The sequence below is a fragment of the Diadema setosum genome, chromosome 14 (genome assembly GCF_964275005.1).
Source record: "Diadema setosum chromosome 14, eeDiaSeto1, whole genome shotgun sequence".
In the NCBI taxonomy this organism is placed as follows: domain Eukaryota; kingdom Metazoa; phylum Echinodermata; class Echinoidea; order Diadematoida; family Diadematidae; genus Diadema; species Diadema setosum.
Genome location: NC_092698.1, coordinates 38,821,501 through 38,849,461, shown reverse-complemented (window position 1 = coordinate 38,849,461; position 27,961 = coordinate 38,821,501). Strand labels below are relative to the sequence as shown.

At 37.4% G+C, this 27,961-nt stretch overlaps 3 protein-coding genes across 4 annotated transcripts; 2 read left to right on the top strand and 1 right to left on the bottom strand.

Moving 5' to 3' along the window:
• Positions 1–751: 751 nt before the first annotated feature.
• Positions 752–2,656, top strand: LOC140238349 (putative gamma-glutamylcyclotransferase CG2811). Its single transcript, XM_072318282.1, has 2 exons — positions 752–937; positions 2,321–2,656. Exons 1-2 carry the CDS (start codon positions 752–754, stop codon positions 2,654–2,656), a joined length of 522 nt encoding a protein of 173 aa, XP_072174383.1.
• An 8,865-nt stretch (positions 2,657–11,521) lies between these two features.
• On the bottom strand, positions 11,522–13,391 carry LOC140237711 (uncharacterized). Its single transcript, XM_072317632.1, has 2 exons — positions 12,777–13,391; positions 11,522–12,032 (listed from the first exon to the last, which is right to left on the bottom strand). The coding sequence occupies exons 1-2, from the start codon at positions 12,811–12,813 to the stop codon at positions 11,746–11,748; spliced, it is 324 nt and encodes a 107-aa protein (XP_072173733.1). The 5' UTR covers positions 12,814–13,391; the 3' UTR covers positions 11,522–11,745.
• A 250-nt stretch (positions 13,392–13,641) lies between these two features.
• Positions 13,642–26,184, top strand: LOC140237551 (putative gamma-glutamylcyclotransferase CG2811). Of its 2 annotated transcripts, XM_072317488.1 has the most exons (4): positions 13,642–13,859; positions 18,247–18,493; positions 19,303–19,556; positions 25,186–26,184. In XM_072317488.1, the coding sequence occupies exons 2-4, from the start codon at positions 18,311–18,313 to the stop codon at positions 25,214–25,216; spliced, it is 468 nt and encodes a 155-aa protein (XP_072173589.1). In that variant the 5' UTR covers positions 13,642–13,859; positions 18,247–18,310; the 3' UTR covers positions 25,217–26,184. The 2 variants fall into 2 exon arrangements, with proteins under 2 accessions (XP_072173589.1, XP_072173588.1); XM_072317487.1 differs by lacking the exon at positions 25,186–26,184 and having other exon boundaries at positions 19,303–21,193.
• Positions 26,185–27,961: the final 1,777 nt, after the last annotated feature.

Here is a 27,961-nt window from a genome sequence, read left to right as displayed (position 1 = left end):
CTTATAAACCACTTTATGAAATGTTAAAGAGCATGCAATTCTTAGACTAATTCAAGTTTATTAATAATCGGTTTTGAAATGGTTGAGATATCCAAAAACAAAGTAAAACAAAGCGATCCAAATAAAAGGTGGGTCCCATCTTTTATTAAAGTCGCTTTCTTTTGAATATCTCAACCATTTTCAAACCCGATGCCATTAAATAAACTTTGAAGTCATTTCAGATAATATGCTCTTTTTCATTTCATATATGAATTTTCTCATTATTTTACAAAAAAAAAACCCCAAAACACACCCAATAGAAACCTAAAGCCCAAACTCAACCGAAACTATACCATCCCATTTAAAGTGTCATTCTGAGCAAAGTCACGTCTCTCACCCAGTGAATGATCAAATAATAGGTGATGTCATTATACTTATACCTCGCGGTACAACACATCCGGAGATATGCACAAACCAGGCTCGACCTTTACACCGCAAGGAAACTAGCTTTTGCCAATGGTAATTTTTTATAATGCACGTTCCTCAGCGTCAAGTGACTTCTGTGTTTGTCCTGTGATCACTGTGGCACGCTATAGCAAAGGCAATATTCAACTACCAGGTATACATATTCCCATACCTGAACTTCCCCACATGTGTCTCCGGTCACTTGGGGCAATCATACAATAAATTTTAAAGCAAAATAAAGAATATGTTTAGAAAAAACATAACAACTTAAATTGGTTCCCGAGTGGCTTACATGCGTGGAGAGATAATGGAAACCAAAGTGTTTGTTTACGGGACGCTGAAGTCGGATCAGCCAATGCACTCATACTTCGCCAATGCTGAACGTGGGTCATATCGTCTGGTTGGAGCAGGAAAGACCAGCACAAAATGGCCACTCGTTATTGCCACCAAGTTCAACATCCCTTTCCTTCTCGATATGGAGGGTCAGGGTCACGTAAGTTTGCACTATATGTTGTACTGAATACCAGTAGCATTTGCGCATGAATACCTTCTACGAGAATCTAATTTCAAATGACAGTATAACTAATCAAAACCAGTGTTACAGCGGATTAGAATTACAATGTATTTTATGAATAAATGTTTGAGTACTGGTAAATTGGATTACTCGGTGTTCTATTGATATTTCCAAATAAATTAATAAGTGGTTATGAAATTTGAAGCTGACGTACTCCTATTTTTCCTAACTTGATACTGTACCTCCTCTAATAAAGCATGATACATGTATTTACTGGACCTTGTTAGAACAGACATTCCCCTAGGAGGGTCATACGCATTGACACTGCACTGAAATCAACTATCCTAACTCGTTTCTATAAATTTGCTCCAAAAAATACTCTATTCATCTGCTGTCTTTATACGTCAACTTTTAGATCAAACTTTTTTTGTTTGTTTAATTAGATAAAATAAATTGCATATGTTTCTTTGGGGACCTTCATCAGTTTTGTGCCGCGATATGCTTATTTGAATTCTTGATGAAAATTGTCATGATTAATGGTGACTGATGTTTCGAGAATGATGTTTTGATAATGAATATACACATTCACTTATGTCAGAGGTGGGTTATGAAGCTATGTGCATCTCCAAAATTCTTATAAATCACAAAACTGGAATGAAAACTTAGTCATGCGACATTTCGCCGATTAACAATCAGTTTCTCCTGGCGTCCTTCCAGTGGAAGGACTATGGTCCTTCTGTGTGAAATCGTGCACAAAATAAAAATGTCATACACTGATGCGCTTCAGTGCGTGAAAGACGGCTCGGAATCTCTCGCCTATCTCGAATCATCAGAAATACTTTGCGTACAGACCATGTTGGTACATACAGTAGTCTATAGTGACGAGTATAGAGTCACTGAGAAAACATGCCTTTCAATAAAACATGAAACATGTCCCTTTTAATAAGACGTTAAACATGTCGTAGGTCTATCTCCACAAATGGCTTAAAAATCAAAAGACATTGCGTCTGCGTAAGAGACGTTACAACCACATGATCAGCGAATCTTTAAATTCAATGAGATGATTTTGAGGGAGATCATAACGACACGTATTGATATCAAAATGGGTTCAAACTTGGATTTCGATGACGATTCTCTGATTTAAAACATACGTTTTTATGTTTATTTTATGCTGAAGAGTGAATCGTTCGGAGCTGCTGTGTCAACTCATGGATGGGCCGGGTCGCATGGAGCTAAAAATAATGAGGAGATCTCTTCAATCGCTTCGACACCGCCATCACGAGGTTGCGAGAAATTACCTTCTTAAACCACTGCATGCCGATGTGCGATTTCATCTCTCCCTCTCTCTCTCTCTCTCTGCAGCATATTAAGGGCGAGGTGTACGAAGTTGACGATGACATGCTGAAAACTCTGGACTATTTGGAAGATTACCCCGAGTTGTATGATCGCAGACGGACTGTAGTGGAACTTGACTGTGGAGAGCCTGAGGCACCAGCAAGCGTCGAATGTTGGTTCTACGTGTTACCGAAAGAAAGGCCTGCTCTCAAAGACCTGCCAAAAGGCCTGCCAAAATTTGAGAGTTATGACAGCAATGGATCACATGGCAAAAAGTTTGTTACACTTTATGATACCAAGACTGGTTGGCTCATACCTTTTGCCGAAGTTAAAAACGAATTTGTGGGATGTGGCCTCTATTAAGATTGAAGTTTGTGATGACAAGTAGACAGCTTATGATTGGCACAAAATTTATAATATCGTTTGTTTCCCATCGTACAGTGTGTATCATGATGTGAGGTATTCGTGTTTCCCTCCAAACTACCGTTTGTTTTCCACACACACACACACACACACACACACACACACACACGCACACAACCAAACAAACAACTCACCTATGTCATATTCACAGGGATATATGTTAACACACACTATGCATACGCACATTCTATTTCTGGTTCCAATCAAAATTTAAAGGTATTGTTCACCATTTGGAGCAATTATAAAAAAAAAAAATCTTCGAGTTTCACATTAAACTTTGTTAGCTGTTTCACAAAAATCCTATACCATACAAAAATTTCGCAATAAAGCCTAAGATATAAGGAGATATCATTATTTTTCTGAGCAAGACGTAACTGTATAGACTGTTTAGTATAGAAACAATTTTATCAGAACTATTGTTCACACTTTTCAAATCTAACAATAATGAAAATTTATTTTCATCATTATTCGGCATTTTTACATTTGGTTGTTTCTATCCCTAATTCACATTTTAGAACTATTTGGAAGCACTGAAGCTGGGTTTTTGTTTCATCTGCAAATGGTAAACAATGAATTTTATAGATAGGCCTAGTTCAGCAGCATATCAATAGTCAAATAATAATAATTTTAGACATATTGTTCAGTGCTGTCTAAAAGTACCAGATTTGGCACACATACATGTACGTGTAAAAGACTATCCTTCGGAATTCTGACTAGGAGTGCATAATGTCCCAGTCTTTTTATCTTTACATGGCGCTATTCCGTAGTCAAGTAACATGGTTTTTTTACACAGGCATGTGCGTAAACTTAATAAAACACAATGTCTACCACCATAAATTATTAGAGATTAAACAAATTGTCATTTGGTCTGGAAAACAAAAATGGCGTCAAAATACAGACAAATGTCCATATTCGGTAGAACTTATGGTCGAAATCAAGCTTGATGTAGATAACACTGGAAAAGGGCGAATAATGAACCAAGTGTAAGCCTACACGCACAGAGTATGCGAAAGTAAATTAATAAAAAGGGCCTACGGTATTTATCAGGGAATACTATACCGTTATTATAATTACCGAGTATAAGCATTTAGCTATAGCCTTGCGTGGTTACTAATGATGCATATTTCTACACTTATCGCTATTGATACAATATTTTGAAAAAGTATCTTTGGCAAATTTCAAGAAAACTCCAATTTATATTATTTAGTATAATCTAATGTAAGTTAATTCAGTGCTGTTGTAACAACTGAATAATGATTCTTTGAACTATGCCGCTGGGTCATATACACCACTTGGATATCCACCATTATCATCTTAAGACGATTGCCTGTAAAGCCAACCTGTAGCAGTGGTGGTTACCACCATCATAGCCGCTCATTTTGTTTATCTAAAATACATGAAAAATACTAATCTTGAATACAAAATGTAGTAAAAAAAATATTGATATTAAGAGTTGCATTGAGTTTCTGGTTACACAACAGTGGGCAGAGGTAAAATGATTATACTGTCATACAAGTGACTCCAAAACAGTACTATATAATTAACCCTCTGAACGCTACAATAATTACCTCTCAATATGTTTGTGTGTGAAATTTGTGCACATTAACTTCATTGGCATAGAAAGGGTAAACTAAGGGGTGTAGCCTCAAAGTGAACACCAAATGAGGGAAAAAGGATAACGGCTTACTCTTTAGACTGGTGCTGTATAGTTATCCGGTCAGTGGCCAGAGAGTCAGTGACAGAGAGATTTTTTATCATCGGTCACTCGACGGAAGAAAAGTTTGTTGCTTCCGGCCACCCACCGAAGTGTATCAGATCGCAGTCTGATTGATTAGACGTAAGTTTGTCGAGCATCAGGTCATAGTGTCGGATATGTCAGGCGTAATCCGATGATGGACACGGCCGGCGTCAAATTTTTAAAAGTGGGCGCCTAGTTTATATTCCTGGTGCCACTTCCGGGTTTCAATATTAATGTGTTTTTGTTTGTTTGTTTGTTTGGTTTATTTATTTATTTATTTCATTTATATATATATATATATATTTTTTTTTTTGGGGGGGGGGGGGGATCAATAATATGAATCAGTTGTTGTGTAAAGTGTTAGTTGGTTTATTTTTCTCTGTGTCTCCCTGCTGTTAAGTTCAATTATTTATTTTATCGTCAAGTTTGATGTTAACCAAATACAGTCTTCGGACTTTTATTTGGTGTTTTTATAATAAAACCGAAGATAGTCCGGTGAGGATCATGAGCGACATGTCCGACACTGACCTGATAGTTGAAAAAAACAAGTCGTATTCATCAGACTGCGATCACATACACTTTGGTGTGTGGCCGGAAGTAACAGACTTTGCTTCGGATGAGTGACCGACGAGAAAAAAAAAAGAAGAATATCTCTGTGGACTGGTGGTAGCTGTGACACCGAATGAGTTCCCCTATGGCCACTTAATGAGTACTCCTATTTTGGCGGAATTGATAAAATAGCTATTCTTTATCAAAACTATGCGAGCAACTACACCCCCCCCCCCCATCCCAAAAAGTGAGTCAAGTGAAGATTCCGTTTATTCTAACTACAGCATGCTTTTCCCAGTGTACTGCTTTCCCTAGTGATTTCAGAATTTCACATGATAAATGACGATCATTGATAGATAGCGGACCCGCTTATTACCTAGCTCATTTCATTAACGAGTTCAATATAGCGATTACTTTTATTCTATCGTTTCTTTTTAGCTGACATAACAGGATAAAGTGTGAACTAACGTTTTCTGAACATTCTACCTTGTATTAGTTTTTTTTTATATGTATATAGTGTGATAATTTTTACCATTTTTCTTTTTGTTTAAAAAAAAAGAATCTTTGTTTGGTATACTGATTTTAATTGGATCTACATGACTGAATGTCTTTGAGCAATCCTTGCCGGTTCAATATTTTTCTCGCCTGTCAACTTAACTCGAATTTTCGCTTTTCTTTACCCCCTTTCAAAACATTTTAGATAACACATTTTACTCAGGTTTCTGTTGTGCTATTTTATATCAAGTTTACGTGTATAGTCTTGTTGACAAAGCTAAATACGGGTAATCCATTCATTTTATGATTCCTTTACGGAAATAAACATTACCATTGATACTACTACTTCTACTTCAACTTCTAAAACTGTTGTAAATAATCATATATTCACAAACTACTTGAAAAATGTCGTCATAAAAAAAGCGTCATTTTCAAAATACATTTGTACACTGCACTATACCATGGAGTGTCAAGCGTGCCAACATTCTGAAAGTTAATACACGTACAGTGTAGTTGAAAATACATGTACAAACATGTGAAGCTTTTTCAATCGATCACTGAAAGATAACATGTTTAATCGTATATGTATCTAATAGTAATAATCATAATGATAATGATATTAGCACAAAAAAAAATGTTTTAGTAATTATTATCATCATGACTCTGAACACGTACCAAGACTGAAGAATGATGATAATTCAGTTGACTGTAATGTTCTGCTATCGAAATGCATTGCATTATTAATGTAGTTATCTATCATTATATTTGTACATGTACATACACTTTATAATGACTGTGCTATACATTCTAATATACATGTAAACCTACCTGCAGATCATACTATCCGTTAACCTGTTGTGTAATCAAATCCTCCTCTAATGCAAATTTTATATGGTTAACGTTTACAATTAGACAATCTACGGACAAACCAGCTATCATTTCATCATCTGAGTGTTCATACTCAGTAACCATTTATCATAACATAATATTCTTTAATGGTGAAAGTAATGTCACCTGGTGAAACATTACAAAACATATATTTTATAATTCATAAAGAACATGACAGTGTATCAATTTGTTGTAATTCTCGAAAAGGTTTCTTTATTGCATGTTCAATGTGAATGGGCACATATGATGTTTTTGAAGTGTGATGAATTTCAAGCAATGTGTGGTGCTGCTCTTTACATTGTAGTTCTAACAAGAATTTTGAAATCAGTGGAGTCAAAACAGGCCTGAGCTCAGGCCCCTTTTGGCTCCATTCTACTACATTGGCTCGCCGCTATTGGATAAGCAGTTTTCAGCAGCTTTTTTTTTTTTGTTGTTGTTGCTACACTCATGATTTTGAAATGTACAATGTATGTACAGCTGTATATTGGCTAAGTTAAAAAAAACCCCAAACATTTCAATTAATTAAAAGTCACTCACACACACAGGTGTCACATACATATGAGAAATTGCATAAGATTTACAAAGGGTACAGGCTATAATCTGTAGACAAGATGGTTTCATAAAAGGTAAACAAGGCATATAGTGAGCTATGAAATCATATCAAACTTGTCATTGCTGTGCCATGGGCCCTGGTATTGCTACCTGGTTTCTGCACACTGGTTCTCTTAATCTGCCTCTTTTTGCCATGTAAGAGATACCAAAGTCTAGTTGAGCAAAACTCTTGATATCACAGAAAATGTGGTGTACATAGAGTGCACTCCCGTTATAACGAAATGCTTGGGACCGGAAGTTTTCTTTCGTATTTTGGTATATCGAAATTTCGTATAACCGAACAATACATTATATAATGAGAAAACAAGAAAACCGCGCATACGTCATATTCTGTTTGTTGAGTACTCATTATACACTGGAGAGCTATGTGAAATGGGATGGTACCTTTTTAATTTCGTTGAAATATTACATTTAAAAGAGAGCATTAAATTGTTTGTATTGTCACACACGCAAGGGCGCCGGAAGCGGGGGGGGGGGGGGGGGGGGCAGGGGTGGAACTTGCCCCCCCCCCCAAACAAAATGTTGGGGGGGGGGGGAACGAGTTTTTGCCCCCCCCCCCCCCAAGTGCCCCCTGTAACAAATAATTAATCACTGATTTAAAGATCAAAATGAACAATAAAGGCATATTTCTTGTCTAAATGTTGTAATTTCATAATTGAAAATGCAAAAATTTTCGTCCCTGACGGGGCGAAAATTATAATACTTGAGTACACTAACAACATACATTATTGTATCTATTATTGTATCTATTAAATTTAATGTATAGATGGTAGCCTCGTGTCCTTGAGTGTGCCCGCTGAAACATACCTTTAGTAAACCTTACATTTTTCATTTTCTTCTTTGCTTTCTAGCAGTATAAGAATATTTTTTATTGTTCGAACGATGCGATCACGTTTAATCTTTTAATGAGTACATTTCACATAAATTGCAAAGTGAAAGTGGCTCGCTCGTTCTGCCCGTACTTATAGTAAAATGAAAAGTTTTCATATAAGTTATTATCATAGTCCTTCGCAGTGATTTCTTTTACTATGTTTAATTCCTCAGAAATTTAATTCAAAATGCTCTATAAAAGCGACTTTTATACTCTGTTTTTACAAAAAGTCCCTACCGTGGGAGGGGGTATCCCCCTCCCACACCCTCCCCCGCTCGGGAGCTTCGCTCCCTCGACGAGGATCGCACCATCACATAATTATACCCCCGTATGTTAAGATCATAGTCCTTCCAACTTATTTTTTTCAATATGTTAATTCCTTAGAAATTTGCTTTTAAATGTTCTATAAACGCGACTTTTATACTCTGTTTTTACAAAAAGTCCCTACCGTGGGAGGGGGTGTCCCCCCTCCCACACCCTCCCCCCACTCGGTCGCGTCGCTCCCTCGCCGAGAATCTCACACCATCACATTATTAATGTACTCCCGTATGTTATGATCATAGTCCTTAGAACTGATTTTTTTCAATGTTAATTCCCTAGAAATTTGCTTTAAATTCTCTATAAACGCGACTTTTATACTCTGTTTTTACAAAAAGTCCCTACCGTGGGAGGGGGTATCCCCCTTCCGTTACTTTAGGTGTATCAGAATCAGGCGCGCCGGAAGCAGTTTTGGATTGGGGGAGGGGGGGGGGGGGGCAAATATTGGAGGGGGCTCACGATAGACCATACATTATGTTACACAATATACACATACACACACACACACACATACATATGTATATATATATATATATATATATATATATATATATGTGTGTGTGTGTGTGTGTGTGTGTGTGTACAATGGCGTACCGTGGGTTGAGACATTTGGGGGGCACCTTGTGGAAGGGTAATTTTGAGGGTGTGTATGCTTGTGCGAGTGTGCGTGCGCTGTCAGTCTGCAAACTTAATGGGACTACAATATATCACGGAATGTCATACATTCAACAACGCAGTCATTGAGCAACATTGTAAGTTTTCCTTACACGGATTATATGGAATGACGGTGTGAAACGACAAGCACTGTCAGCAATATCAGGAGAATTGCATAACAATAAAATGCGAGCGAGCGGAGCGAGCGAGCTTGAAAATTTTGACATTTTACAGTCCCCCAACTGCCGTTTGTAGCTATATCTTTCGCTTTGCATGGAAATTAAGGGGGGGGGGGGGGCGCACCGGGCGCAACTGCTGGCAATTACTGGCAGCAACATTAGGAGAGTGGCATAACGATTCAATGCGAGCGAGCGAAGCGAGCGAGCTTGAAAATTTTGACATTCTACAGTCCAAAAACTGCCGTTTGTAGCTAGGTTTTTCGTTTGGAAATTAAGGGGGAGGCGCACCGGGCTCAACTGCTGGCAATTACTGGCAACAACGTTAGGAGAATGGCATAACGATTAAATGCGAGGGAGCGAAGCGAGCGAGATTGAAAATATTGACAGTTTACAGTCCCCAAACTGCCGTTTGTAGCTATATATATATTTTTTCGCTTTGGAAATTAAGGGGGGCGGCCCAGGCGCAACTGCTGGCAATTACTGGCAGTAACATTCTCTTTTACAATGGCATAACGATTAAATGCGAGCGAGCTTGAAAATTTTGACATTTTACAGTATAAAAACTGCCGTTTGTAGTTATACTTTTTTTCGCTTTTGAAATTAAGGGGGGGGGGGGGACGCTCCGGGCGCAACTGCTGGCAATTACTGGCAGCAACATCAGGAGAATGGCATAGCGATTGAATGCGAGCGAGCGGAGCGAGTCCATAAACTGTCGTTTGTAGCTATATTTTTTCGCTTTGGAAATTAAGAAGGGGGGGGGGGGCGGTGCGGGCGGGGGTTAAAACTATTTTCCGGGAGCGCTACCTACAGTACGTCAGGTGTCCCGTCAGTAACAACCAGCGGTGGAAGAGGGACGTATGGAAGATTTTTTTTTTTTCTCAAGGGGGGGGGGGGGGGGGGGTGGTACACAAAAAAACAAAGAAAAAAAATACAAAACAAAGAAGAATTTTTAAGGAGGGTTGGCATGGGCCAGTTGTGTCCGCCTCTAAATCCGCCAGCATTTTGATATTTACACGATTTTTTGTAGCCAAAGGCCTCTAAAAACTGCAACGGTTACCGCTGAATGCGGTTGAGATAATCTGCTCACACGCAACGAAAAATGAATGTCTAAACATTTATGAGAGTTAGAATTACTGGTCTTAGCTAATAAATGTCCCTATTTGTATTCTATATATATATATATATATATATATATATATATATATATATATATATAATTTTATTTATTTTTATCTATTTATTTTTATTTATTTATTTATTTATTTATTTTTTTTTTTTTTGGGGGGGGGGGGGGCAAAATGCGTTTTGCCCCCCCCCCCCCCCCACACACACACTTTTTGGATTGGGGGGGGGGGAACAATAACAACCTTCGGAACAATAAAACGAATCTTACATAATTTCAGATTATTGTATTAGAATAACGCAAGTTCCCGTACAGGAAACTGTGCGTGACACACGGAGTGAACACAATGATGTGAAGCGTTTGCCCATGCAGAGACGCTATAAACGCTTGTTCCGCTACGTACAACGTTTCGAAAGTGATCCGCATTTCGTTATAACAGAGCACATTTCTTTTGTTTTTCTTTGTCAGTGGCGCTCGGAAAAGACTTCGTTATAACGAAAATTTCGCTATAACCTTGTTCGTTATGAGCGAATTTTGTACAATAGACTTTAATGGGGATAATTTGGGGAAAAGAAGGTTTACTTCGTTTTAACGAAATTTCGTTGTAACCGTGTTCGTTGTAACGGGAGAGCACTGTACTAAAATTTACGGTAAGGCCTAGGCACCTTTTATACACTGAATTTTCCATAGAAATCTCAAATCATGCATTTCTTCAAATTCAACCACAGATTGCTTATTTCTATGTTCACTTGAATAATATTGTGTTCATAAGGGGAAAATCGTTCGTCCCACTTTTAGTTACGATTACTCTGTTTTACTTTATTTATTTTTTTTTGGATATATCTGCCACTTCAAATAAACTTCTTTTTCATTATTCCTCTTAGAACTGTATCCTCTTTAATATTTCATATAATTGGTGTCTAATTACACCCACATCCTGCAAAAAGTTAAAATCTGAATCCCCATCTCAACCAAATCTATATACCATCCCTCTTAATTTCTATGACATTCAACTAAAAGTCTACTGTGTAGTCTAAAATAATGGTAACATTATCAACCAAAATGCAAGTATTATGAGGAAAGTACATAGCTTTACGTAAAACAAACAAACTTATCTTACAATTCAAATAATTTTCAGTAGAGATCAAAACCTGATCCCTTTCTGTCCCTGTTCATAGTCAGTGGGGCTAAGTACATTATTCTGTGTCATCCACAAACCTGAATTTCATTTTCATGTGGTAAATGAGAGCGACACCATAGAGCCTGATTCTCTTTTACAGTTTATATCATTCAGGTTCCATTTTCATTCTACAGACATGACAGAACTGTATTTGATTTCAACATTATCTGCAAGAAAAGGACCAGTCAAACCAAATCGTTCCTCTTGAATACCAGTGGCATTAGGATATAATATCATAATTATGTCATGCACTTTCTTTCCAAGTCCATGAATGTCATGTGAAAGCTATCATGTGATGACGAAAAAATATGACAAAGAAAGTAGAAGAATCCTGCATGGAATCTAAATACATGTGTGTTTCTTACAGGCAAACATGCTTGTAAACAGTGACACAACTGTAAGTCTATGATGGTGTTATGCAATCACAACACTACATAAAAGTTGTCATGAGTATTCCTGATCTGAGTGTAGACAGATGTCCATCCCAAGTCTTTCAGAACATCCTGCAGAACACTCAGGGTTGCTTTGTCTCGGTGTATGTCCCTCCACATGGCAAGCATGGTGAACACCTGATGCTGAAGATTACCAGGAGATGATTGTCTGATCTCTTCAAGTTGTCCCAAAGTCATCCCAAGCCGTTGGCCGAGCTCAGGGTAACGGTTTCCAATTAGGGTTGACATGGTTATCAGCTTGTGGTCACTCAGCGTGCCTTATTGCAAATTACAAAAATACACAAAACATGCAAAGAAATGTCAGGAATACAACTCTTACAAGCAGTTTACATTGAGAAGAAAAGGAATGCTTTCTCTTCATTACCAGTGAAAGAAACACACAAAAAACTGAGAATTAATGTCCAGGAAATTGCCAAAACTATGATAATGAATGATATGTAAAGGGTTGATAGACAAGTTTACAGAAACTGTAAAGAAACCTTTGGTTCCTGGAAGATGATTCCATTCTGTCAGTTAAAGGAGTTCAACAAAGTGAAACCTCCAGCAATAGGGTGGATAGTCCTTTCAGCATACATGTGGGCTAGCTGATTTAATAAAAGGGGTCCACTCGACATACATTTTAAAATACACACAACACCAGCGATAAATGCACAATTTAAACTTACTGGTATAGTGGGTACCGGCAAGTATTAAAAACCATGAAGATGTTAGAGGACATTTTTGGTGACTTAGTCTTTTAAATATTGGGTAATGAGTAATGAAATTATGTCATTATTTCTGACCACTTCTGCACCTCACAATTAGAGATGGTCTTTTCTACCTGTACAAATGCAAATGTAGCTTAGGATCTACATGTAGGCCTTTAGCCATGCACAAAACAACACGAAGTAGGCACTAAATGTTTATTTTTACATTTTAGTCCAGGTCAGTAAAGTAAATTGATTTCACAATAAAATCAAGGCTAAACACTAAATGGTGAAACAACAAGATGCAAGACCTACCATCATTATCATAGTACGACGCTGCATTGGTGGCCATGATGATGACAAAACTCGAGATTGATTGTAGCAAGGTGTTGGATGCCGTGAAGTATATAGAATCAGAAAGAACGTCGCCGTCGTCGTCGGATAGGCACTGTAGTCTGTACTGCCCTTACTGAAGTGGTCTCTAAATCAGTGGTAGACGTCTAACCATATGTAGATTCTAACGTTAGAGCGAGAGCTGGTGAGGCCAGGCATAAGATCCCCCTAAAAGGCCTAACGATAGTTACCTAGATCAAACTCTCGTCTCTAACGTTCTAAACGTTACAGTCTCACAGACGACCAGTTTCGGCAGTTGAGTACGTACATGTACCACTATAATAACCGGTGGCAGTGGCAGTAATAACGCAGACGTTGTAAACGGCTTTATACTAGGCACCTAACTACGGGTGACCTCAGGAAAACATTTTATCAGAGTTATCAGATTTATCAGTTATCACCAGATCAACGGTTATCCCAGCTCGAGACAGTCGCAAGCAAGTTTAGATGCCGGCCGGGCCAGTATTGCAATTACCTTTCACATGCGCCCCAAAAAGAAGATCTCTTAGTCTTGTGTCACCCACATCAAAGATCCTACACACAATATACAGCTGTACATTCACACAGCCACGAGTACGAGCTGCTCGCTTGGGAATTGTTGACAGTCGCTGTGCAACTAGAGGTCAAAGTTCAGACGATGCAGGCTAACTCGTCTAGCGCCCGCTCAGCCACAACAGGTACCACTGCTAAACAACTCGACCTTCGATCATCGCCGACATCCCTAGCCACAGGATTTATGTAAACCACTGAAGGACGTCGGCCTTTCTACAGTCCTGAAGTATTTTCTAGGATCTTAATACACATACATTTTGATGTAATTTAGGGTCTTGCCCTACGGCTTTCGAACCTCCACCTCTGTTGAGAGCCCAAGCAAGGGACCATCATCTTCCAACCACTTAACGTTACGTGTTACAGTCCCACCCGCAGCGGATCACGTGTGTGCATGCAGATATAAACACCGAGCGAAATCATTGAAGTTGACATCTGATCTAGCGAGACCGGCTGGTACGTTTATTCCTGGCAAATCCGGCAAACACTTCACTTTTGATCTTCATAATAGGCGGCTGAGCAAGCACCTTGGGCGTCTGTCGAGCTGTCAAACCAAACGGGCGGGCGGGGTGTCAAACAGAAACACCTTGTGAAACCTTGAAGTTGAAGTAGGCCTAGCCTAGGCCTAACCCCGTCGCGGGGCGCTGTAACACAGTAACAGCCCTTTACGGTACGTATTTGTCCGTATGGGGTCGCTGCTGCGGTTAGCCTAGGCCTAAAGTTAATATCAACACATCAAAGTTTGGATCAGTTGGGATAGCTAATTAATTGGAATTGATGGGATTGATACAATGCAGAGCTTAATCAATCTAAAAAAAAGTAAACAAAAGGCTTTTATATTAGGAAATTGGGTGATTTTCAGCTTCTGTGCATTGTGATTGGTGAGAATGAGCTGCTTGGTGGAGGCGAGGCTTGACCGTAAGATCGGTCTGTATCTGGTTGTCGGGGGAAATGTTCCACAGAGACTGCGTCTGGCTTCACGGATAAGTGATAACGTCAAAAAAATAAAAGACTCCTGCGGACAGACGGATCTTTCTGTCTAGGTGGAGGCCTGCACTCTGAGGGTGCTTTTCTAGTTTTTAATTTATTTGAATTTCATTTATTTCTTGGGAAAGACTTCCTTTTGTCCCCCCCCCCCCCTCCCCACTTTTTTTTGTTGCCTTGCCACGCCACTCTGCACAACCCTACCCCTGGTAGCTAATATGCACAGATGCATGCTGAGCTGACCCCACCACTTGCCAAATGATAAATGTGTGCATCCACCATGACCGTAAGCTAGTGTACTATTACTACTACTACACTGGAGTGGAGTGCTATGGCAAATTTAGTGGGGGGGGGGGGGGGAGAGCATAAGGAAGTTTTCCCTAAAAAAAAATGTATGTTTTCCAGATAGTTACAAAAGAGTTCCATATGTTTGGCCATTGCACCCCCACTCGGTTAACTTCTACTCGAATTCAAACTCTAAACCTTGCCAAGTTACGATTATAATGACCAATGGCCATGCATGCCTAGACATGTAGAGACACTGTACGTAGTATGCCCTAGCATTGGAAAACTTGAGATAAATGTTTTATAATTCTACAATATTGGAGAGATTCACAGAACATTAAAAATATTATGCATGTGTATAATTTGCAGTGGTTCAAATACAACCAGTGTATTTTTTTTTTTTTTATTCAGTCATATTGACCCTGTTTGGATGAGATTGTGTCTCAAAGCTTCAATGATTTTGCGTGTGTGTGTGTGTGTGCTTTGGTACAAATATGAACGGTAGAATGTTAATGGCCTATTTTAAGACACCAATGATATGACATGCATTTGCACAGCATACAGAAGGCACCCAATTTGTGCACATTATTTCAAATATTTTATAGTATAATTTTCAGCAACAATTCCCTGCAAAAGAATGACCATGTGAACTCTGTAATCAATTTCAAAATATTCCATTATCAATGTTTAATGTGAAAGAGTGCCTCGGGTAGCAAGTTTCCTCTGAGCATTTAACACACATTCATTGCTCTTTGATTTTAGAATGAATGTACCACCGTGGGCTCTTATCAAGGTCTCACAGATGGGATAGAGGATTGCTGCTTCTAAAGAAGCCATAATGTCAGTAACCTTGCATTGCTGCAAGGTACTGACATCAGTGAATATTTGTGTGTGTGTGTCCATAGTAACCGTGTTTCAAACTGAATTTTTGATTCTGCCTTCGCTTGCTTTGACTACATTTTCAAATCGTATATTTAAAGTCAGCTCATGGAGGTATCCATAATATGCAAAGTTTAAACCCTGGAAATATTGCTGCAACTTTGAGTTTGGTGTCCACTCTCTCCTTCCCTCAAACCAGGCCTTAAAGGGAAGATAAACCCCAAGAGCAATGTGGATTGAGTGAAAGCAGCAACATTAGTAGAACACATCAGTGAAAGTTTGAGGAAAATCGGGCAATCGATGCAAAAGTTATGAATTTTTGACATTTTGGTGTTGGAACCGCTGGACGAGGAGATTACTAGAGGTTATGACGTATGAGTGGAAAACAATACCAAGAAAATATAAAGAAAATTCTACAAAAATCCATTTTTCATGAAAATTAGAAATTCTATCAACTTGATATTGACATATGTTAGGGGTAGCAATTATTCCCCCTGCTTTCTGAAAGAGGTTGGTCCATTGCTCTTTCATAATTCTAGAAAAGTGAATTTTTGTTGAATTTCCTTTATATTTTCTTTGTATTGTTGTCCACTCATACGTCATATCCTCCAGTAGTCTCCTCATCCAGCGGTTTCAACACCAAAACTTTAAAAATTCATAACTTTTGCATTGATTGTCCGATTTTCCTCAAACTTTCACTGATGTGTTCTACTAATGTTGCTGCTTTCACTCAATCCACATTGCTTTTTGGGTTTACCTTCCCTTTAAGTGAAAGCATGTTTTAGCTATGTGTCTTCAGAAATTATCCTCAAGTGTGAACAAAAGCAATATTTCATATTTCTAGAAAGAAAATCAATTCTAATAGTGCATATGACTGTATGTTTACAAAATAAAGAAGATGCAAGTACAAACTGAACAAACAAGGGCATTTGTAAACCTTGCACAAGGGTTGTTACAATGGACACCAGGCTCAATTTACAAACTACCATGCAGTGTGATGACATGCTTGATCAAAATTCATACAGATATTGTTTAAATCTTCATACAAACATATTTCTTCATGTCATACACAGCTCTTATACTCTGTATTTCTTCATTTCATACACATCTCTAAATAAAGACACCAGGAAATATTCTGAGTGATATGATATAGTAATATTTCAGAGCTACTTGTCCAAATGTATTTGACACTTCCTTTAACTATAAATACTCTGTATCAAGTACTAAAAGAAAAACAAAATCAATTTTGTGTGGATATATATTGGAACTCCTGCCTATTACTTATGTACAAGTCTCATTGAACTGCAGACTTAATCAATTGTGGGCTTTTCCTTGAGGCTTTCAAAAGTGAGACTGTGTATGGAAGGTATGAGCTTACATAAACAATTTGATAAGCTTGGTTCTTTTATTATACACAAGAGTGTAATGTTTTGTTTATTCTCAACAATGAAGGACATTGGCTCAAGACCGATTGTATTCGCTCTAGCTGATCCTGTCATTCATTATCAATGTCAGCTAGACCAGGAAGCCCAGGTTGTGTCATTACAAGTATGTCTGTTGATTGTGTGTGCCTGTCCACTGCAATAGAAACTGTTCTGTAAGAATTGCATCTGAGTTCTTGCTATGCTGAACCCAAACTGGGGAGTGGATAGAGACATGCTAAAACTTGGGGGAAAGGAGGCAAAAGTTTCCACAATGGATTGAGTTTTTTTGACCCCACAAATCTTTTGAAACTTTCTATCTCATTGGTGCCAGCAGTACAGCCACTTTATAACTTGTAAGTCTTCTGTGGAAAATAAATTGCAGGTTTGTTGATAGGTTGACACTCTGAAAAAATCCAAAATGAAGGGAAATCTAGGCAGAAATTTAATTTTATCAAATATTGTCAGTAACCTTGTGCAAAGCTGTTTTTAGACAGAGAGTGTGACACAGGCTATATCAGTCAAATGATAATTACATTACAAGAACAATGTCTTCATCAGGTCAAAAGCAAACTTCAGTCCTATATTTATGTTCTATGGTGCCTTTGTAGTGAGAAGTTATTTGTCTATTTATTCACCTTGATTCTCCATCAGTCTATGCTTTCAAAAAAGAAAGAAAAGAAAACATAAACAGAATTGTATAAAGAAAAAATATGAAGAAAGCATTTTCGTATGGGGTGGGGAGAAAATAGGTCATACAGTTCTACAGTTCCATCCATTACCGGCAATGGAATTGATACTTGAAAGAACATTGGATGCTCTTCTATCAAACATTGGTATTATTAATGATGGGGTGAGAACAATTTTAGGCAAAATGTCACAAGGACACTGTAAATAGTGGGATCAAGATAATGTACTGTACAAATGTTTTTCTCATACAAGATTGTTTTTTTTTCTAATGACAGTACATAACATTTACTAGTAACAGATTGGCTCATTGTTCATTCACAGATCTGTCTCATATATGGTACCATTTCTTTAGATTCTCTCACAAATAAATTTTCTCCATATTCTTTTAAAGCATATTTGTATTCAACAAGGCCACTATGTATCATCTCATGCATTCTTAGACAAAGGCAATGAACACTTTTGCAGCTAGCTAAACTTTAAGTGTTTTGAATGACTGTATTGATCGCAGAGTAAACTATACAATTAGATATTTTGATCATGATGTCAAATAATTTCCACTGTTATCTCTCTCATTCAATGTTTAGCACCTTCCAGGACACACATTTTCAGTGGAGTCTCAGGCAGTGTCAGCAGTAAGCCAGCTTTAGAATGAGCCATCTTGTGTTTGTGTATGGAACCCTCAAGCGAGGCCAGCCAAACCACCATGTCATCACAGACTTCAAAGAGGGCTACAAACTTATAGGGGAAGGTCAGACACAGTCCAAATGGCCACTGGTGATAGCTTCTGAATTCAACATTCCTTTCCTTCTGGATAGTGAAGGGGAAGGTCATGTAAGTATTTGCAAAAAGAAGAAAAAAAAAATGATGTCATTTCCCATGGTTTGATTTACCAGTATTGTGATATATGTCATTAATTTACAAGTATGTTGCATGAAAAGAAGATTATTTTATTTTTATAATTTATGTTGATAGCATCAAAGTGATATTGAACAATCAAATTTTAATGAATTAAGTACCACAAAATGAATACATGGAAACCGTAGTCGCTGATAATCACTGTTTATTTGTTTGTTTGTTTTGATAGGTTTGAGGTCTGCACTCGCAGCTTTTAAAAAGCCTTGTTGGTATTAGTTTAAAGTGTTGATACATCGTACAACACAAGTATTTCTAATTGCCTGCTGTTTGTCTTTATTGATTGTGGAATAGCCCTACCTATAATGCTGAGCAATGTACGGTTAAACTTCTGAAATGTACACTGAGGAAACTGCACTTTCCTTGTACTACAATGAGTACTTTCCTTGGTCTGTGTCTTAGATTTGAGACTTCTAAATTTCTGTCTGGGTTGCATAGTGAACTGGAGGGGGGGGGGGGGGGGTTGGAATCATCTAGTTGTGGAACTTTAGAAAAGTTAGATACCGGTACATTGTACCTTGTTCACTCTCATTTGTACAACATCATAATTTCTGGTAAAGTTTGTGTAAAACCATACAAAAAAAAATGTATGTGTTGATATTACAAATCGTCGCTTGAGAATGATAAGGGCGTTAAGTTGCCACAAAACCCATAGTGTTCAAGAACACTTAACGCCCTTCTCATTCTCAACAGACGAAATGTATTTATTTGCCTTTGTCTATCTATAGAATGTTTTAGGGGAAGTGTACGAGGTCAATGACAGTGTGTTTGCGAAGCTTGATGAACTGGAAGGCTACCCTGGTTTCTATGACCGAAGGCAGGTTTCTATAGCGATGACAACTCCAGCTGATGACACCGAATCACACCAAGTTCTGCAGTGTTGGCTCTACTTCCTGCCACAGTTCAAACCTGACATGAAAGACTTGGAAAAGTACAGTAACTATGACAGCTATGGTGCACATGGGAAGCCATATGTAGAAAGGTACTGGAGGAATGATCGCTGGTTTGAAGATAAAATAGAACCACTTCTTTAAGCTGACACCCCACAAAGCATTCCATTTAAGAAGAATAGATGTGCATTTTTAGCTCACTTGAGCCAAAGGCTCAATGAACTGTTGCAGTCATTCATTCTCTGACATGCATTGTGCGTAAACATTTTACATTTTCAACTTTTTCTTGCAAACTCCATGATGGATTTTCACTTAAATTGTCAAGTAGCAATTGTAGGGTGATAGGATCTCAATTTGTCCAAATGGACTCCATGCTCCTCCCTCTCCTTTAAAAAAATTGTCCCCTAGAACAGGAAATAGCAGAGCTTAGTTAGTGCTATGAGTACTTGTCGAATGTAAAGTACATTGGTGACTGTAGTTTCGAGTTTGTTTCAGGGTGACCAAGATGTGGCCCAATTTTCACATTACTTTTTCACCTCTTCTTAAAAATGCATGGTCAAATTTTCACCAAACCTAGCAAAAAGAGTTTTATTTTGCTAGGACAATAGCATAGATATACTTGCATAAACTGGCACCAAACGTCACCTGGGTACCCAAGGGGCCTCAGAACTTCCAAATAAGAGAATCTTTTTAAATTGTCTTCTGTAAAACCAGAAATACTCTGAATAGATGCAATGTACGTTAATAGTGAATGTATTTGTAAGTTTGTTCATGGCAGATACAGCCAGGGGTGGCTCCCTTGGGGCCGGTGCCACATCAGAGGCCAGTTTTCACATTTTCATCAAAAGTCTTGCAAGTATTATTGCCAGTGTGATACATAAATACACACGATGCCCTTACATCCCCCAAAGCTCCCCTGGTTTGCTATGTCCTTCTTTGGTAAAAGTCTACAGAATTGGCAGACAGATGTCTGCACTAACATGTTGATTACAAACATCCTTTCCAAAGTTTACAATGAGTCAAGTTGTGTGTTGATGCAGAATTAACAGGTTGCTATTGATATATGTCAGAAATAAGGGAATGGCCATAATGTAATTTATTGGCTATTTTTATGTGAATGACATAATGACTCTAATTTAGAATGAGGACTTTAATGAGACTTCATTTTTGCATGGTACTCTCTCATGCCAAAGTACTACAAAATGTTTTTTTTAATACAAGTACTACTGATACTGTGTGCACATTATCATATTATAGAAGGAGAATATTTCATGATTTATAACTTAGGACTTGTAAGACAATTTGCATGAGGTTGTATTTACAATTGGGAACCACAATTTATGATGGTATGGGAAATTATAAGTATCCTCCCTGTATGTAGATGAAAAGTATGGGATTTCCCCCCTTGGAGACCATAAAAGTAGTACACCATTCAGCCTGATATACATCTATGTTTCATTTATTCTTTGTTAAACCCATTGAAAAACAGTGAACACAGCTGAGCTGAAAAATCACTTGCAAGGTAAATGAGAATGAAAAGGAAATATCTAAACCCATATTTATGCTTAACCTGGGAATTATTCACTTGATATATAATTTTGCACCAACACTATGCTCAATCTTTTGTTGTTACATGATATACAATGTATCTCACAAACTGCTGACACCAGTCAATTCCGACATCACAGTGAGTGAACCTGTGAATACATGTATATAAATCAAAAACAAACCTGGCTCAGCCACAACTTCTATAGTTGTGATATGATTGGTGTATCTGTCAAAGAGCAAAAGCAAGTCTTTGCTGGTGGTACACTTCAACCCTAAAATGGCCGGGGGGGGGGGGGGGGGGTTGAGTTAGTCAACTCCATTCGACATTTTCCATGACCATTCCGCCGCACAACTCATGACACTTATGACATGCTGCATGACCTTCTAGACATGATTGTCAGACCGAAAATGGCTCTGAAAATATGATTTTGTGTACAAAGTCTAGGCAAATGGAGTTTTTGTCATTCAAAAAGATGTGATTATTAAAAAAAATATGATTATTTTCATTTTCATCAGCTGAAATCAATTTATTTTAGACTAATCATGCTTGAAATAGGTTCTGTCATAAATTTTGCGGGAAAAAGAGACGAAAACAAAAGGTAAAAAAACAAAGAAATACATAAGAAATAAAAAAACAAAACACAATTCATAAGTAATTGATTTTGATAACACATTTTTTTTAGTACATTATTAGAAGTGCTACAAAGAATGTTATCACCAAAAATTAGGATTCTAAGAGCTTTACTCTCTGATTTAGAGCAGAATGTATGATTTCACGCATACATTAATTAGCATTATTCATTTAAAAAATGAAAATTTAAATTCCTTTTTTTCTTATAGTTTGGTTGATTATGCCACAGGTAATGTACGTGCCAATTGTCATGGTGATTGCATGATCGATGGCCGAGATCTCGCGGGGGGCGAGGGGGATCTATTCAACCCTCCCCCAGCCACAGAACAGCCAAAAAAGCCTGGCCTGGTTAGGGTTAAATGAATAACAAGGCACCTGAATGGAGTAGATTAACTTTGTCAAGCATTCAGCTTTCACGAATATGAAAAGTTGCACTATTCATGTATTGTCTGCTTCTTGTCAATATGATCACTGAACAGCACAATATTGTCTTTGAATCCCTTAACCCGTTAAGGACTAACTGATTTTGCTATAACATGCATTTCTCATAGACACCTGCCCATGTATACTTGGGACTAGTCTTCATCAGGTTAAAAGGACAATCATCTAATAATCCTACAAAGGGAAATGAAAGTGCTTGGTAATAAAAAGATGTCTGTGAGTATTTTGAAACTGTCATATTATAGATGCCATCTCATACATGTACTTGACATTGTAATGTCAAACTGTTCTAGTCATTTTTGTGCAATGGAGTTGTGCTACTGTTCTGAAAGCAGCTATGAAAATGACTGTACTATTGAGTAATTTAAAAGCAATATTACATCGAATATATTTAATATACGTGTATATAGCATAGAGAACATGCATAAGTGCCTAGATTTCACTGTTTCATTGCATCTTCTATATGAAACATACTGACTCTGACTGACTCTGTCAGAGGTATTATGTTTAAATTGGATTTTCAGTCTTAAATCCCAAATCTCATGAGGGAGCTTTTAATTTGGGATGATTGGGCATACAGGATAGAGGGTGACCCACCGTGCTCGCTTTTTCTCCATCCTGATTTGTTAGCTGTTTCAATTTATGAAGACGGGTATGCCTGTGTCCACCGTAATGTGTCAGCTATCACATGCCCATGTGCTGTACTTAAACATACATCAGCGAGCCATTCCGTCCTGTTTACAAACCAAACACCATTTCCACCGAGAATGTTCTTTTTTCATGCATGCACGGATAGATTTTACATTCCACCATTACGCCCCAACTGTCCTCTTCGCCTACCATCCAGAAAGCAAAAGCTCGCTATAAGCCTGGTCTGAAAAACCTAGAAGAAGTAAAATTTGTATGATATGGGGATAAAGAGTGCAAGGTCAGAGGTCACAAATATTTTCTTGCTGTGACTTCTGACAGGGAGGTCCAGTGGTAATGCAGTTATTTTGGTGTACTGGATAGAAATGACTGTGTTATGTGATATAATTGATGTAAATCTCCTTTATAATGTAATGGTCAAAAGACAGTCCTCATTGTAGTGTCAAGATTATGGTGCTTTGTCTATATTGTTATAATATGTAAATCAATAAAATTATATTTGAATTTGAATCATGACTTTAATTAGAACTTTCACTGCTTGTATCTGTGTCACAAAGTTTCTATTTTTTAACAGACTAGAAATATTTTGTCATTTACTTTTAAGATTGTTCATGACTAAAATCCTAATCAAAGCAAGAGAATGATTTCCTTATAAGGTCATTGCTGAAGTAAAGCAAGTGTGATGGTCACTATTCACTTAAAATGTGTCAAGGACTGATGCCATAATATGCTTGACACATCAGGAAAGCTACTGATTGAGATACTAGTAACAGAATCGAAACAAGTTATTGCTCCTGTCATTCACATGAAGCTGTCTGGATTATGTCAGAAAAACACCACCAGACGAGTGACAACATTTGCAGCCACTATTTGCAGATGATGACTTATGTATAATGGAAAGCCATGCAGATAATTACACACTTTTGGAGTTTTTGATCCCGCTAAAAGTACTGTGCAAATCATCTCCAACAGGGGACAGGATTCTGACACGGCTGTGTTATCTTTATTTGTTTGGTTCTTTTTTTCTTCCATGGTAGAACGTAGCTTACGACATTTCATGCCCGAACTTCTACTTACAACTTAAAATGTACTTGCTCTGTTTTGTGTTTTAATCAAAAGACAAAGAAATGAAATACTGTTTTCTAAATACATCTATTTTTTTTTCAAAATAATCTGTACATCATTTTATCTAAATGTTACAGTCCCCCCCCCCCCCGCCTTTCTGTCTTCATCTTACAAGTCTACTGATAATTCTATTAACATTGTTCCTGAAGCTAAATCTGTACCATCACAAACACATTATTACCAGTATACAGGTCATACAGGTTGAGAAACTCAAGGTTGTAACAGGTTGTAACATTCAACAGGTTGTAACATTCAACAAAAGAGAAATTACATTTGAAACTTGACAGAACCAAAGTTTATTTCTTGTACCTCACTGTTCCTTCTTATTCCAATCATCACTCTAAAAAAGACTGGATGACTGACTATCCACACACCACTACACAATCTATCTGTGCTTACAAGAGAGAAACATGATATAACAGCTCATTTGTCTCCAAAAGCAGCCCTGCAGCTATTAGCTGATGAAGGAAGCACCTTTTAGTATTTAAAGATCATACCATAGAAATAAGTGAAGTCATGTGACCATGAGATTTTTTTTAAACTTAAAAAAAAAAATTAATTAACTGCTATGTGTGGGGTTTTTTTTTCTGTTGTAAAACTTAGTACATAGAAAATACCAGTATTATAATAATGCATTTTTGTTTGTTTGTTTTGGGGGGTTTTTTTGTGTTTTTTTTTTTTTTGGGGGGGGGGGGAGGGGAGGGGGGTTGCGGGAATCGCATGAAATGACACTTGCTACGGGACATAAATTGTATCATAAATCAACAGCTGTATAGCCCTTTGAAACTTACAGCTCGCCATGACACATTTTGATCTGTATAAACTACATGTATTTACTGCTGTACTTGTGAACATAAATATATAAAAGTGAACATAAGATGTACAAATAAAGTGTTGACATCACACACGGTTTACAAGGGATTGAGAGGCAAGACAGATTGAATGTATAGATGCAGTATACTTCAACTGAGAGGTACAGAATTACTTCAACTAATTTTCATCTCATAATGTAAAAGTCTTGTGTTCATGAGAGGAGGGGTACAGTGTGTGCCAAGACAGTGTGTAAATACAATAGTTTGTTTTGTTTCTGTACATGTGTAGTAAGTGATAAGGACAATTGTAGTGTGTCAAGAGAGAATATAGCTTTACTTCTTTGATAGCACAGCTGTCTCAGTCACAAGTTCAAATCATAAATTAAAACTTTGGAGGACTATTCGGGGTGGGGGGGGGGGGTTACTTCGCTCCTAATACATGTATGTATGACAAGACTTCGTTTAGTGTCTTTGAATTCTTATGCAATGTTACTTTATTTTATCTCATTTTCACAGTGAAGAATTGGATAATGTAGAAGATATATGACACTAGGAGTGACACCTGTACAAAGCAACCACAGAGATTCCTGAGGAGACACATTATGTTAGGAGGAGCAAATCCAGACTGGCTGGTGACAAGACTATTCTAGCTGTTTCTGTGAGAGACACTAAATGAGGACCTGCAACTACAGTCATAAATTCATTCCAGAAGATTCTTGATGTTTAAAAATATTGATATGAAGTATGGACATATGTTTTATTGAAATATGTTATTTGTCATAGAATTGAAAAAAAAAAGAAGCTGACAGCCAAAGGCAATTGCAACAAAGCATCAGTGCAATTAATTGGTGTTTGTAGGTCACAGAAATGTGGGCATTTTTAGCTCTACATTTTTATTGTGCGTAAATGTATGCTGTGATGAAAAAAAGAAAGAAAGAAAAGAAAAACACCCAGCAACAACACTTTGTTCACCTAGACACTGAATAGATAATGAGCACTTTATTATTCATGATGTAAATCAGTAAATATTGTTAATATCACCAGCAACTGAAATAATATTGAATGTCTCCTGTGTTGGCGTTATGTTCTACCTGGATGGTGTGCAAAACCATTTTTAGAACAAGATCATGTCATCAATGATTGGGAAATATCTAGATAATGATATGACCTCAAGTGAGTGTGCAATAATTTTTTCAATGTAATTCAAAAATGACAGTGAAAACTTGAGATTCTCAAGCTGCCTGCAGTGCACAAGAGACAATTGAAGGAAAAAAAATGTGTAGCAAAATGGTATCACAAGCATTCGTGACATCATTTGTACTTTTACCAAAATGTAATATCTGAAGTAACAAAGACCTGACTGCGGACAGCATCACATACATTTATATGTCAATGGCTGACATCCATTTGCCCCTCAAATCCTCAATATAAAGCTCTGACCTTCTTTCCCAAAAGCATTTGTGTTTTTAGTACATGAAAGAAATAAGAGACAATGTTTAGTGACATTGATGAGTCATCCTTATTTATATAATTATGTTCGTGAAATCCCTGTCCAAGTCAACTATATGTACATAGTACCATAATACAAAGCTTGTGACATGTTTCTAGAGCTACGCCCTTCTACGGATGAAAATGTGATAGAATTTTGACCCCCTATCATGGGCTTTCAGAAAGGAAGTCACTGCCTATACATACAAGCAGCATGACATGCACGTTTAATATGTAGTGCATGTGGCAAAGTGTCATGAAAGAAGGCCAGCCTGGCATGGTGTGCAAAAATTTTCAACACCGCGAAAATTTCCACTTTTACAGTATTGCATTTGAAGCAGGAAAAAAAAAAAAAGAAAGTCGAGAGCACACAATACGGTCAGGTGAAGTTCATAAATTTTTTTTACCTTTGACCATGTTGGAATTTACTAATGTTCAAACTTGACCAGACCTTTCACCTTTAGGTGATACTGTACACCCTCTGTGTTAATTTGGTGGTCACAGCTCAAAGCAGTGGAAAGTTAAAGAGAGTACACCAAAATACTATGAGTAAAATGCTTATTATGAAAAGTTCATTGACCTTTTGACCTTGTCGGATTTCACCAATATTCAAACTTGATTGGCATCTTTAGGTAATGTACCCGTGGTGTGAATTTTGGCAGTCATGGCTCAAAGCTGTGCACAGTTATTACGAGTATACCACAATACTATGTGTATAGTGCTATCAGGTTAAGTTCACTGACTATTTGGCCTTTGAACTTGTCAGACTTCACCCATTTTCGAACTTGACTGGCAATTTTAGATTACATACAAAGGTATCTGTGGTGTTACGTAGTTTGGTGGTCATTACTAAAAGCTGTGGTAAGTTACAGAGAGTACGCCAAACTGCTGATGATAATGACAGAAAAGGGATGCCTATGTGTATGTCTAGCTTCGGCTACGCAGGAGAGACAAAAACTGTTTTGTGAAAGTTAGCAAGTTAAAAATACATGTATCAGAACTTTTGATAAAATCTTCACTGTTGTGCTTGTAAAGCTTTTCCGTTTCTTTTCATACTTCTTATAAGTAGTCTGGAATTCCCCTTTCCAAATGGTATTGCTTCATCATGCAAAAAAAAAACCAAAAACAGATAAAGCTTGTTACAAGTACCATACTGTAGCTATGCACATATCATAATGACCGCTTTCTTTCTTGTTCTGCTCTCAAGATACATGTACCAGACATACATTAATTTCATGCCTCATGTACGTCACCAAGATAATTAACACAAATACTGCACACACAATTTTGTTTAAATGATTTTGCATTTTTCTTTTTCTTTAATACATTGGCAATTTGCTTCTACCATCAATAGGTGTGTTCCAATTACAAACTGCTGAGTCACACCATATAGTTCCAGTGCTTTTCAGTTTACACAATGGGTTATACCAAACCAAAGAGACAGAAGCTGGAGTGCGAGTTCTCCATGTTTGGGGTTTATTACCATGGTGCTCAACATGTTAATATCAATGCAGAAAACAAACCCACTCATCTGTTGCATAATCTTTTAGCATTATTCAGGTCTGAATCATAAAAAGATAAATACATGCAAACACAATACATCAATGCTCCCATACATGGTCATATTCTTAATACAATCACATTTCAATAATTGTCTATGAATAGTAAAGAAGAGTTTTATAAATACAGTCAACCTAACACAAGTCAAAGCCACTGAGATGAAAAAAAAAAAAAAAAAGATGACTGAAGCATGGCCTTTTTTATGTAATACATGTACATTGTATTTAAGTTGATTGACAATGTG